Here is a 14,659-nt window from a genome sequence, read left to right as displayed (position 1 = left end):
GTAAACCAGTGTATATATCTATCTACTAACTAACCATTTGTTGATCCAGGTGCAGATCTTCACAATTTGGTGTAAAGAATTGAAATTATACACAATGTTATAAGAATATCTACTGCCTCTCTGGTCAAACATCAGCTACTGCATTCAAATGTCCCATTTTTACTCTTTTGTCCGTACTGATGAAACTGAGCAATACCACTGGAAATCTGTAGGAGGCAGTTTAGAGTCCAATAAAGTCCAATAAATCAGTACAGTTTAAAGCCCAATTTAAAACGTGCTGCCGGAGGTTTTTGGCCTATTATATGTATACTGCAACCAGTAAACAGTGATTGATTGCCTGGCACTGTGGTTTAATTCTTGTCCAATCGAGAGGCTCGTTGTCCCAGACTCCGCCCCCTTTTAATAACGTCAGAACTGTCTTTGTCACCTTCCTCTCTCTTCACCTCTTGAAACACCTCTGAACGTTAAAGAGGCTCTACTCACGCAGCTGAAACTCCATGTCTTTTTTTCTTCCAGACCACGCCCCCTCAGCTCACAGCCGGCTGCTTGGCATTTTTCAAAATCAAGCATTGGTCAGTTTTATCTTCAGAAGCAGGGGTTTAGTTAGCCTTTAAGATAAATTACTTGTTACTAACTCAGGGAACTGAGGTTTGTGGCCTGGACATATGACACTGGGGTTACTGGTCATTTTTTGAAAGCAGAAAGATATATAATACATTTTCCAGTTGTTACCACTAGTTCTCTCATCTTTGTTCAGAAATGCTTGTTATGTGCTTAAAGATTTAAAACAGGGGCTTGATTTCATCCCAAAACTCTTGAGCTCTGACTTGGCATCTTGTTCTTCCAACAGAGAATCCTGTAATGACATTTTTATAACTAAAACTTTGAAATAAAAGTCTTCCAACAATACACACTCAGTGCTTTATAAAAACATTAACTTCACCCATTGTTTGTTGTTACTTTATCAACCACAAAGATAGGAAAAAGTCACTAAAGTCAATGTAGAAAATGTTTATTAATAATAATAGTTTTTAAGGAAGTGTCGGGATTTGTTTGTGGAGAATTGACATAAACCAAGAAGTTTGATTACGTTTATGAAGTTTGAGTCCAGGATACAGACAAAGAAAATGATTTATGGAAAAAAAATCACACAAATTAATAATTAACAGACATTTCAGACAATATCTCTATAAATGTTATATAAATACAATAGCATTAATCAGCCTGGAGTGTTTTTCTACAATATTTGATATACCAGTTCAACTTTTCTTTCCCAATACTGATACCACATGGTCAATATGACTTACTAAGTGCTCTTCTTTCCCATTTTGAAAGCTGGAAGCAAAACTCAATGAATCTTCACTGACTGGAAAAATACTTTTAATGATTGTGATGAAACGCTGGCGTGGCGAATACATGACCCGACTTAAAGTGTCTGTAAGACTTGATTAAAAAAAGATCAAAAAAAAATCTGGTATATCAGTTTTGGTACATCCCTGAAAAACACCTGAAGAAGGCTAATAAATATTCTCTAAAAACATAATAAAACGACTTGAGCTGACATGACGGGGTTCAGTGCTCGTTATCTTTGCAGCTTTAAGTCCCATGGTTTGACTCCATGAGTCATTATCACAGTACTGATTATTGCGGTTGTTGTTAAAGCTGTAGTGCGTAACTTTTAAATACAAAACAAATGTCTTGTTACATTCAAACAGTTGTCAAATGAGTTGACACAGTTCTGATAAAGTCTAATCAGCTCCCACGTGACTCTCTGGCCGCCTTTACACGTTTTCTGCGATCAGTTGGTGAGACTTTACACCTGGTATTTACAAAAATCTCCAGTGTCCACATCAAGATCTGATTGCTATCTGATCACGGTCCTTACTACACATTTTTATCCGATTCCCGTCCCAAGTTTAAATCTCGTATTGCCTGGCGACATTCCCATGCTGCACACAGGAAGTGATTTGTTTTTCATGTCAAACCAACAACAATGCACTAGTGAAGCGAGACGGCAGTGAAGAACTTTGAGCGTCTAAAAATGCAACGCAGCAAAGTCAGGTCTGATAGTTTTGCTTGATAGAGCCTGTTTTCAGATGAAGCATATAAATAATGAGAATAATAATAAAGTTTCGGTTCACAGAGGTCAAACGGAAAAAAACAAACAAAAATCAATCAAAAGTTATGCACTGCAGCTTTAAAGGGTTTAAAGTAAAGGGCCAGTGTGTGAAATTTAGGTGGAATTATTTTTCATTTGGCAGAAACTGAAGATAAAATGCTCAGATTATATGGATTCTTGTTTTATATCAACATCTGGCGCCAGGTAGGCTATATAGGAGCCGCCAAATTTAACACACTGTACCTTTAAAAGTATAGACTAAAAACACATTCTAGCATCTTAACATGACAGACTTTAGGACTGTGCGGTGAAGCTACGTGTGTGTCAACAAATGTGTTGATAAAAACAGCTGCAATTGGAAGACTTTCCGTTTGTAAACACCATCATTTACACATTATACAAAAATTTCATCTTCACATTATGATAAACGGCTACAATCACAGTTTCTCCTGAACTCAAAGACAGAGGCACTTGTTTTTGTGTTGAGACGGTAAAACGTGGCAGTGATTTCTCGTCCGGACTGGAGCTTTCACCTGTAGACTGAGACAAAAACACACAAAAAACCCTGATTATTTGTTTCACTGATTCATTTTATAACGCATAATAATTATGCAACGAGCGGAACTCACCTGGGGGTCAGAGGTCATACTCTGCTGCACACTGCTGGAGGTACCACTCGTACAATTTTCCCTGAGGAACAAAATGAGGCAAAATTCTCAAGTTTCAAATCTGACAAAAGATCATCTTTTAAAATGAATTTTTGTGTGAAATGAAATACAATAACGTTCTGACCTTCTTGGTTTTGACAATATCCTGGATATAATCTCTGTAGTCGGCCATCACTCGCTTCTCCTTCTTTGACAGAGTCTTAATCCTTTGGCTGAGAATAGAAAGCAAAATATCAGAATTAGAACCATCCTTCATTCTCTCAGAACAGTATGTTTTTATGTGCAAATGGAATCAATTTAAAACAAATAAATGTAGTTTTACATGTCTCTAAACCCTGAAAAATTGAAAATAGTGACTAATGTCCGTCAGAGCTTCTTAAACTCCAAAGGTAACACCTTTAAATATAAAGTTATGAAACACAGAATATAAAAATCAAATCACTCTTGAGCCGGGAACCAATAAACCTTCACTATAGAACTGTCGGCGTTAATCACAGTTTTTAAGGGTCAATCTTAACGCGACATCGATTAAAACAAGTTCTCTTATTTTTCAGCTTCTTTAAATGAAAATGAAAAACCTATATTTATTGGTATCGTTATCAGTTATCAGCCTAAGCACTCCCAATATATCACCTATCTGATATCGGCAAAAAGTCCAATACTGTGCATCCCTAGAAAGTAGCAGCGTCTTTGGCGTCCAGTCCGACTACTTACCCTGCGAAGTGCTTAGCGAGGAAAAGCAGGAGGTAGCAAAACGCCCCAAAAATGATCACAAACAATACTTGTCCGTCTTCTGGTATCCAGTCCCAAAAATAAAGCACCACTCCCTGTGAGACACACATCAAGTAGACAGTTAGAGAAGCGAATACTAAGTCGAACTATTTCGACAGCGCCGTCGTGCTCTTCTGATCTTGCAAACGCGGTCGACTCGTCGCACTTACCGTGAAGACGGTGAAGGTCAGAGCTGGACCTTCGCCCAACATCTCGTCCAGCTGCTCTTTAGAGAACGTGCTCACGATGAAGCTGAGGATGAAGAGGACGGGGAGGACGACGCCCAGAGCTCCACACAGGAAGGCGTGAAGACGGACACTTCTGCTGTAAGTCACGTCGACCCTGCATGTACACACACACACACACACACACACACACACAATCTGATTTTAGTACTTACTTAAAGGTCCAGTGTGTCCAGTGCCTTTCATTTTATTATTATTATTTTACAACAATGTGAACAATTTGTGTGTTTTTCATTTCTTTTATGATTAGATAACATTGGACACTCTAGATTAACTGTCCAGGGTGTGACCCCGCCTCCGGGACCCTCATGTGGAGGATAAAGCAGTAGAAGATGAGTAAGTGAGCGTTTTGTATTTATATGACTGAGTTCTTTCCATCTGCACTCGATTGGTTTTGCCTTATTGCCAGGACCTGGATGTGTGGCACAAGAATTTAATTTAACGAAATGAATTTGAATTGTGAGGTCGTGAAATGTACTTAAATTTAAGAAGTAAAAGTATTTGAAAAGTGAGAATAGCAGCTCAGTAGTAGGACGAGTTGTCTTTCAACTGGAAGGTTGTGGGTTCAATTCCTGGTAGTCTATAATGTGTCCTTGAGCAAGACACTTAACCCCCATATTACAGCATGTGAACGGGTATGAAAGACGTTTGAATGGGTGAAAACTGCAGTGTGTTGGGTTGAGAGGTCAAACCTGTCCTGCTCCAGTTTGCTGTGGATGGTTGAACAAATCAGGTCGCTGTCTTTCTCCAGCTGGTCCAGCGTCTTCTGAACGGCCTGGTTGATGGTTTTCTCGACGGTCTGACAAACGCCGTCGATCTGGTTCACGCATCTGCTCGGCTAAACCAAGACGAGAGGCTCATCGTGAGTGCGTTGATTTTTTTTCCCCCGAAAAAAACATCTGGGAAAATTCTACAACAACAAAAACCCCTGAGGGGATTTGGAGGATGCACTTGTTCAGCGAAAAAAATCAAAACGGAAGCCAGGAGGGAGGAATAAATCTATGGTGTCGTAGTGGCTGTAGATCACAAGATGAGGCGGCAATAACTCAAGTATAGAGCTGCTGCTGTCAGACGAGGTCGATCAAAGGCCATGATTTATAACCCCTCTCCCTCTCCCCCACACTAAGATTGGATAACTCTGTCCATCATCACGCTGAAATATTAATCGTCTTGGATTCGAGAGCCACCAGGAAACCTGAGGTGGAGAATTTACATTGGAGGATAATCGATGGCTGTTCAGCCTCAGCCTCTCTAAGGTCATCGAGAGCCTTCAATCCAGCGGCAACACCTGAGACGCGAGGAAAACACTTCAAAACCTCATCCTTGCCCGTCCAAAAAAGACAGTTTAATCGCAAGGTTTAAACAACATGCAAACGCACCATTTCCTGCCTTTAGAATATTGGGAAAGTCGCTCAATACGATTGATTTAATCAATCCGATCATTTAAGCAACTGATTTAAAGAAAATGCTAAATTGGTAACCGCCTTTTGAAGGTGTCCTTTTTCTACCCTGACTCATTTAGTTTCCACAGGGCAGAACAACCAAAGGGAATGGTGTTAATGTCCTTTTTTTTAAGCAGCTTCCCTTAGATTTAAAAAGTTAAGTGTGAAAGAGACAAAACACTGCATATTCATCAAAGTATGAGACAGTTGTTAAATATGTTAAATCAAGAACATTTCAAGGGGGGAAGTGCAGCAATTTTACACTACCGTTCCAACGTTTGGGGTCACTTAGAAATGTCCATATTTTTGAAGGAAAAACACTTTTTTTTTTCAATGAATATAACATTAAATTAATCAGAAATCCACTCTATACATTGTTAATGTGGTAAACGACTATTCTAGCTGCAAACGTCTGGTTTTGGAATATGTACATAGGTGTATAGAGGCCCATTTCCAGTGTTCTAATGGTACATTGTGTTTGCTAATCGCGTTAGAAGGCTATTGGATGATTTGAAAACCCTTGTTCAATTATATTAGCACAGGTGAAAACACTTTTGCTGGTTCTTTAACAAAATCAAAACGTAGTTTATTCACCTTCTGTGGGTTCGGGATGTAAATTGTCGGCATCTCGAAACCGCATTTGTTGAGGCCCGGACGGCGACACAGCTCCTGGACGATCTGCATCATCACCCTCTGCCAAAAAGACATTAAAAAAAAAAGTATTTACAACAGCAAGTTTAAACAACAATAACGTGAAATATATGAAGTACCGACCTGTCTGTCCGTTTCCTTCCCAGCTTCATCTGCCTTACTGAGGTAGAACATCAGCTTGTCGCCACACTTCTCGCTCAGCCGCTCCACGATGTTGAGCGTACGCTTGCACAGCGCCTGGCCCATCGGGTCGAAGAACACGAATATCAAGTCGGCCTGTTCTCCTGCACCAGGAAATACAAGAAAAAAAAACCCAGATCATTGGAGAGAAAACACACGTTCACTCCATCAGGATCGTGAGTGACAAAATGCCAAGACGTACCCAACCAGGCGATGGCGCAGTTGACGTCGAAAGGATAGATCATGTCGCCGTCGACCAGACCTGGAGTGTCCACAAAGGTCACCAGGCTGAACTTCTTCTGCTTGGAGGTGGAGATTTCAGCAGAGAGGTAGTCCGTCACACCTGGAAGATACAAGCACGACTTCCGATGACTTCATTATTATTATTATTACGTGTGATTCAGGAAGCCGCAGTACGGTCAATACTCGGGCAAACACGAGGGAGGATCGAGACTTAAGCAAATACGCTCCTGATTATTAAGATGCACGTCGTCGTCGTCAGTGAACGTAGCCACGTCCTCGCAACTTCAGTTTTATCTGTGCGGACAGATCCGTTGTCATGGTTACACACAACAGCTCTTCAACTGGCAGCTTTAGCGCGGGGCGTTGGGGACGTAAAGCTAGCCAGTGAAGAACGACTGTGAGGCAACGCCGCCGAAAGCTTTTTTTTTTTTTTTTAAACCCCACCGGGAAATAAATAAATAAATAAAAAGAACAGCATCACTATTGAGGAAAAGACCCCCGCTATTGACTAAATAAAGCCCCACCCTGCACGCGCAGGGGGGCCCGTGATGACACTGAGGCTGTTTCATAGGAAGAGGCAGGTGTTAACAGCCAGCACAAATCACATCCTTGTGCTGCAGTGAGCGAGCCGTGCCACTGCCACTGCCACCGCCGCTGTGTGCAAATTAGTATTCGCTTATGTTTCCTCTTACACCACAGCGTGGCCACATGATCGATACATCTGCCTCTAATCAGAGGTCCTGAAAGTGCGTTGCCCATCACAGAGACACCAAACCACGTTTTAAATCATCTTATATGCAAAACATCACGTTACATCTCTACAACACTTTTGGAAAGCCCACTTGCAACAGCGCACGGATAAGTCGTCTAAATCTAAACTCCTGAAGTGACCGTAACTGCGATTCTGTGCACAAGGAAAAGGAGCAAACACTGCTTTTAGCAAAAGTGACAACTAACTTGTTGGACTAAGAAACGCACGTACAAAAAAAAACAACCCATAATACAGTTAAATATCCTGTACGCAAGACTCAAAATAACATTCAGAAGTATCTCCAAGCATCTTGGTGCTCCTTTTTTTTCCTGATGAGTCATCCTCAGTCGTTGTGTCAGGTACAGAAATGTCCGTTTCCCCCCAGAGGCGACGATGAAGTTGAAAATAAGAAGAAGATTGCTTGTATTTCAGCAGGAGACTCGGTTTGGCGAGGTCTTCTTCGGGGCCCTGCAGAGTGCAGCTGCGACGTCTTCTGTGACCGTTTCAGCAGCAGCAGCAGCAGCAGCAGCAGCTCCTCCTGACTCCTGCACTGCACTGCTGTCGATGGATCGGGGCGTGTGACTCACATACGCTGCCCGTGTACTGCGAGTCCGCACCCAGTGAACCCTCTACTCTCTATACGCTCACTGTCAAACTACACACATACATTACTGCCCTCCTCCTCCTCCTCTGTCTCCTCCTCCTCCTCCTCCTCCTTCACACTGATGATCCCACACAGCCAGCAGGCAACACCCAGACTTGTCTGCAAGACCACCACCATCATCATCATCAACATCCAGAGGATCCAGACCATCACTGACGCACAACACAGCAACAAGCAAGCCACTGAATAAATCAAAAATGTCTTTGTGAGAAACAGAGAGAGGGAGAATAATCTCCACTCACTCAGCTCAGCAACAAATGGCACAAACCCAATGGGGGGGGGGGCAAGAGTCTGGCTCTGATTTATCAAGAAAAAAACCTGATACGTCAAAGGCTCTTGATGACTCAGCGTTGAGTCATCAAGGTGAAGCGGCTAAAGCGCACGACGTCAGATCGTTATCGTAACGACGCCAACGCTGTAGTTTGAGTTGATGGAGTCGAGTTCCAACGTCACGACGAAAATCATTCAAAGTGAAACATTTTCAGTGAAGACCTTGGACAACGTCATCATTTTTTGGACCAAACGAATCAATTCGTCGAGGAAATTCAAATGCCCTGGTTGTACGTGGAGAGTCCCTCCCTGGTAATTGATTGACTCATCTCCTGTTGTCGGACTAATGCTGCATCTCCCCGCTGTTGCAGCAAATCTGAACCCTCTGACCCCTTTGATGCTTCCCCCCCCCCGCCCCCGTCTTCAGCAAACGTAGGGACAAGAGAACGACAGAAACCACAGTAGTGATAATATGCACCAAGGCTGCAGATATACATATGACTAAATATGAATAAATATAAAAATGGAGTTTCAAAATATGCTGTAAAGGTTGGGGACGTGCGTTTATTCCCAATCACGATCTCACGTATGAAAAGGAAAGCATCTTTATTATTATTTATTAGGGATGTGATTCTTTGGGTGGCTCACGATTCGATTCCGATTCTTAGGGTCACGATTCAATTCAAACGATTCGATTCAAACGATTCTCGATTCAAAAATTGATACAATGCATAGTGTGTTAAGGCAAATTATGGCATCAAAACAATACAGTTTGTATAAGATAATGTGATCAAACAAAGGCAAACTTAAGACAAAAGTTAACATTTATTCATTCAAAACAAATAAAAACTTACTGTACAAAAAAATAACTTGCATAAATAAAAGCTTAGGCTAGCTGCCTTTTTCTCCCAGAAGTTACAAAAATAAACTGTACACAAATATATAGATATATATATTTTCAAAAATCAACTTTTGAAGTTTATGAATCGATTCAGAATAATGGATGATTAGAATCGCGATTCCTATGTGAATCGATTTTTACCCCCAGCCCTATTATTTATCATGACACGACCGTTTGATGAGAGCCGACATTGACCGAACGAGCCCCTGAGGAAACCCCACGCATGTTCTCGCTGTGAAGCAACAGTGCTAACCACCGCTAACCGCTACTTTATTAAATCGGCTATTAAACAGCTTATTCATGTAGCTCCGCCGTAGAATGTAGCAAGGCTTTATCTGGAGTAGATATATAGTGGCATATTTATTTCATATAACCTATGTTTGATATAATTAGTCACATCTGAATACAATGCCTGATTTTGAGCCACCCAGGTTTTTGTTATTTTTCTCCTTTTTGCCCTTCATTCATGGTGAGGACCCAAGACATAATGCATTCCCTAGCTAATGGGTTAGCATAGGGTTAGGTTAGCATATCTTACCCTAACCTTACTGCTTAACCAACTAAATGCCTGACCCTAACTTTTACCCTAACCCTGAAACCAGGTCTTAAACCCCCAAAAAGTCCTTTAAACAAGTGAGGACTTGTAAAAAAAAAGTAAATGTCCACACTCCTCACAAAGTAACAAATACACACACACTTTCGTACACTCATTCACGCCATTCTTTCACGGCGGGAACGTGTCAAACCACGTGGTCAACAAACATATATGTAGAGAAGTAGCATTTTCGCAGTAATTTTGTCGCAGTTAAACGACATGTTGTACACGTTAGCTGGTTTAGCTAACGGAGAGCTGGTGACAACCGCCCGTCCTCAGTCGTAGCAGCACTACAGACAGATGACAGAGACAAGTCTGTTCTTCTTTCTCTCTAAACTTCAGTCTGGAATATTATTTATTTTACCTTTAGAAAATATCGAGCTCTTGGAGTAACTCCTTCATTATCACCTACGTTAAAATACAGTGTTGTAAACAAATATGTCGAGCAGCTAGCTAAGTCAGCTACGGTCCTTTCACGTTTACTTCACAAACTGGTGTAGCGGCATTAGATTAAGATGAAGCAAGAGATACGACGGTGACGCTAACATTTTCTATGCAGTCCGTACGCACTGATTTCTGATTTTCTTCAAAGTACCACCAGGGGAAGCTCGCGTGCCACTGGTGGTCCACCTACCACACTTTGAGAACCACGAGAGTAGAAGATCAGGACAGTGCAGAGACTTTTGTTTCTGACGCTAAAACACGACAAAAAACCTTACCTTTGAACTCCAGAAGTGGTCGAAAGTGTGGGTAGAGATGAAGCGTGGCGTTCCCCTGCCAGAGGAAAAACATAAAACACAGGCAATGAGAGGAAAAGAAATACTAATCTGCAGTTTTCCAACCTCCCTCCTCTTCAGTTATCTACGCTCAGTCTCATTCTGCAGCTCAAGACACCGACTTTGATCTTCTACTGAACACAGCAGATAATCCCTCCACTGCAGTCCTGCACAGCAAATACATTATTTATCTTCATCCTCTTCGCCACAGCAGGATATGAACAGAGAAGTAGAGGCAGCGGGCTTATTTATTAGCTCCAAAGATACCTGTGTGTGTGTTTGTGTGTGTGTGTGTGTGTGTAGCAGCAGCATACAGAATGAGAAAACACCCCGCTGATGCTATCACCACATCCACCTTTATGACTGGCTGCAGCGTTCGCTCCTCTTACTCCTGTGTCACAGATTCAACTCGACTCCCAAGTAAGGCTGCAGCAATTGTTCAATTATATATTTTATTTTAATTAATTAAAACAAGAACAACTGATGTTTTAACCTTCTTTAAAAGTTCATATTTTCCGGTTTCTTTGCTCCACATAACAAAGAAATCATTAAAACTGCAGGAAAAACACATCATTTCCAGGTTTGGGAAAACACTGACCACCATCAATGATACACTTTTAAAAGCTCTACATGCTCCTCTGCACTATAAAATTGTCCTGCAAACATTTCACAATAAAAGCCTAATTGAAAATACATTATTGTAAACGAGGAACAGAACGAGCGCTTTTACTTTGAAACAAAAAGTCGACTGCTATGGGGTTTTCCCATTGTTGATTCTGATCTAGAATTTTTTTTTTTAACTCCACCTGATAAAATAAAACAGTTTAATAAAGACAAATCATACAAAAGATGAATAAACATTTACTGAACGATACTTATGTTCTGCCCTGGAAGCACTAGAGTGCTTTTACTTTTTAAAAAAGTGAGAGAGAGAGATGCTTAAAAACACTGGAATATACAGTAAGTTCTGGCAAAAGACTTGAGAGGATCAGTCACTTTATCAGTGGTGAGCTGAAGCTCATGATCCCACGCTACATCATCTTTTATTGTTTGGACAGAGAAGACAGGGAAAGGGAGCCCCCTAGAGGCAGAAATGGCTTAGCGCACTAGTCGTAAAAGCTCTTACCGTCAACGATTCTCTTTTGCGACCGCTTGTGATGAACGTAAAGCCCTGCGTTTCAATGGCGACGCCTGTTTTCTGTATGTGCTCTTCAACGTACCTGAAATGACAAGAATCAGGTTTGATTTGCAACAAAAACCTTTAATAATTCATTTAAAAGTGCACCAAATCTAGGATAGCATTTAATGTAGTTGTTTCATCTGTCTATGATGTTTTCTACTTGCAACATTTAGTTTGATTTAAAATGTCAGTTAAAAAAAACAACTCCTTTATATTTAGTAAATTAGCCATTTTTGAAAGAGGCCCTATTAAAAATATATATATTTTTCTTACCAATTAATGAAGGAGCTCTTCCCTGCAGAGTGGTTTCCCATTATCATCACAATGATTTTCTTTCTGGGAGGCAACAGACGGAGCCCAAGGCTGCTGGCGATTTTTACCAGGCCTGAAAGTACGTACACACACACACACACACACACCCACAGAAGCAGTTTTAATGAGTATGATTGTACTGATCATAAAATGTAATAAATTAAAATAAAAAATGGGGAAATATGGATGATACATTTCCAATTATTCAAATGACTTGTCCTTGTAACCTTAAGCATCTTTGAGTGAGAGCCTAAATGCCACAGACTGATCTAAGGGAAAAAGTTTACTTGTTGTGACATTTGCATGAAAATATTTCAATTAATTGAGTTTGTTGGTTTATCCCAAACCAAAATGAGTCAGATTTAATGATTTCTTTGATATACAGAGCAAATAAAACAGATAATATTCACATTTAAGAAGCTCTTCGGTTTTATTATATGGAAATGTAGATCAGTGTTTCTCAAACTTGGAAATGTTAATGTTTTCAAATGTTCTTTTTTCTTTTTCTTTTTACCACAAACTAAAATTAAACAGTTTTATTGGTGTATTTGTTATATGGAGCAAAGAAAATATACAATATTTAAGAAGCTGCAAAATCATGAAGCTTGTTAAAACACTAAAATAATAATCGACTCTTCGAATAATCGTTGAAGCCCTAATATTTCCAAAGATTGTGATATCAGTGTTGCACCGGGACACAAATGATCGAGTGGTATGATCCATCCATGAACCTGACAGATCAGTGGTTGAACCCTCCGTCACGTGGAGGCGCTGTCCGCGAGACACACGGCGACAGAACTCAATGACACTTGTTTGACAGTGACCGACAGCTGCTGCACCTCCTCCTGTTGCACCTCCTCCTCCCCTGCACCTCCTTCCATACTTCACAACTGCAGCCCGAGTCCCATTAAACAGTCAAAGTTACATAACAACACAACCAGGTGTGTTTCTGCTTCTTCACACTCTGAACTCGGCTCTTAACTCGTGTCAACAAAACAAACAAACAAACAATCGCAGGTTAACGATTACTTACCGTTGTCGTTGTCGATATATAATCCGTGACATTCCTTCAGGATTCTCTCACTGGGAGTGGTGATCGCGGACTCCAGTGGGTTTGCCACGGACCGGGGCTTTCTGGACGACATTATTGTGAACCCAACCCAGCCACCACCTCTCAAACTGCCAGGGGGAACAATTTCGCGGTTGCACCGACTCTCTCCTGTGCTGATTAAGCGCCCTCGTGCGGCCAAAGAGGACCAGGACACCCGGGACATTAGAGGGGACACACAGAGCGCGCAAAAGCATCGAAAATAATATTGAATGATAATAATAATAATAATAATAATAATGAGAGTTATATTTGGCTTTTTGGTTGAATCGAATTTGAATTTACTTGATGTCCGTCCTTGTGTACGGTGGCCAGTAAGTACAAAATCAACTAAATGTGAAATACTTTTACAATGCTTGTGAAAAAAATACATTCAGTACAAAATAACACATTTATAAGATGCGGTGGTGCGATAAAATGTAGGAATCCGGTAACAAATGTCAAACGAAAGGGGAATGTACCAAATGCTGCAAGTCACCCCGGAAGTGATAGAGGGGGGCGGGTTATTTAATTTTTGTAGTCCACAGGGGCGTTTATGCTGAGTGAGAGTGGATTGTGAGGGATATCTTGCCCATTTTCTGTAAAAGTGTGGACTGTCTCTATACATTTTGAAAGACATGAAGCAGAGGGAAGGACCAAGCGCACAGGGAACGTTTCAACTGCCGGATAATGCTGGACGTTGTCAGCGTAGCATCGCGTTAGCTGTCTGAAGAAGTGTAAATGCGCTATTAGCAGCTGCTAGCATGATATTTTGAAACGGAACTTAACATTAGCAGCTCGTAAAGTACAGAAGCTCAACGTCAAAAGAAACTGCGGTCACTCGTTTCTCTGTGGTCAAACCATTTGACTCTAAATTTTAACGCCCTCCGTACACGTAATTTTACGGTAAAAAAACAACAAGAACTGCGAACCAATTAATAAAGCTGGGTTGTAGGAAAATAAGAAAGTCGACATTCGGTTTCAAAATAAAACACTGAGTATCTCCGTGAGTCTTTGGGAAAATAATGAAATCAGACTTTTTTACAGTACAGTTTAAGAGAACAATAAAATCAAAATTTCCGTAAGTTCTAGACAAGACTGACTAGGTTGTATCTGTGACTACTAGCTTCCTGTAAATCAAACATTATACTGTAGAGTTTTGTCTAGAACTTATGGATCTTTACCTTTCATTGTTCAATTTAGTGCTTATGTGAGACCAATTTTAATTTCAAATTTCTCTAAAACTGTACACTAATAATGTCTGATTTCCAGTACTCTAGTAGATCTCAATGTGCAACTGTATCACTGTTATTCAGAACTTAGAGAACTCTCTATATACACAGTTACTCAAAGTCCTGTTATTAAGTCTCTGACATTTTTATTTTTACTTTATTACTGAGGATTTTTATTATATTATGTGCCTTCAAACGCACACACAGAGAGATACGCACTGACACATCGCCTGCACTCTTGTCTGACTTAAGCAGGGTAAGAAGTTAGGTGTAGTCCCTTGTCCCTAAATAGTCATCTACACTCATTATACCACGAAGGGCCGATCATACAACTCAAAAACAAAACAGATCGATTTGTAACGCACCCACGAAAGCACAGACAATTGTAAACAACATTGGTCAACATGTGATCACCATGGATATGTAAGTAATCTGTGGAAACTGTGTCCTCTTAACATGACCCCCCGGACTTGACTTGACTTGACTTGACACACTCATAGCATTTAACTAGTAACAAAGAGCCAGACTTTTATTTTGAAATAGCCAAAAAAGGAAAATAAATGTATCAGTGA

The 14,659-nt window shown here is 40.7% G+C and overlaps 1 protein-coding gene across 1 annotated transcript; it reads right to left on the bottom strand.

Moving 5' to 3' along the window:
- Positions 1–1,123: 1,123 nt before the first annotated feature.
- LOC310940315 (uncharacterized protein) lies at positions 1,124–12,928 on the bottom strand. Its single transcript, XM_083905254.1, has 13 exons — positions 12,802–12,928; positions 11,730–11,841; positions 11,403–11,496; positions 10,220–10,274; positions 6,279–6,419; positions 6,020–6,180; positions 5,840–5,938; positions 4,496–4,641; positions 3,729–3,900; positions 3,502–3,614; positions 2,912–2,999; positions 2,749–2,809; positions 1,124–2,659 (listed from the first exon to the last, which is right to left on the bottom strand). The coding sequence occupies exons 1-12, from the start codon at positions 12,911–12,913 to the stop codon at positions 2,756–2,758; spliced, it is 1,347 nt and encodes a 448-aa protein (XP_083761380.1). The 5' UTR covers positions 12,914–12,928; the 3' UTR covers positions 1,124–2,659; positions 2,749–2,755.
- Positions 12,929–14,659: the final 1,731 nt, after the last annotated feature.

This window comes from Microchirus variegatus (assembly GCF_963457635.1).
Source record: "Microchirus variegatus genome assembly, chromosome: 18".
Taxonomy (NCBI): Eukaryota; Metazoa; Chordata; class Actinopteri; order Pleuronectiformes; family Soleidae; genus Microchirus; species Microchirus variegatus.
The sequence above is the reverse complement of the archived record's forward strand: the minus strand, read 5'-3'. Positions and strand labels throughout refer to the sequence as shown.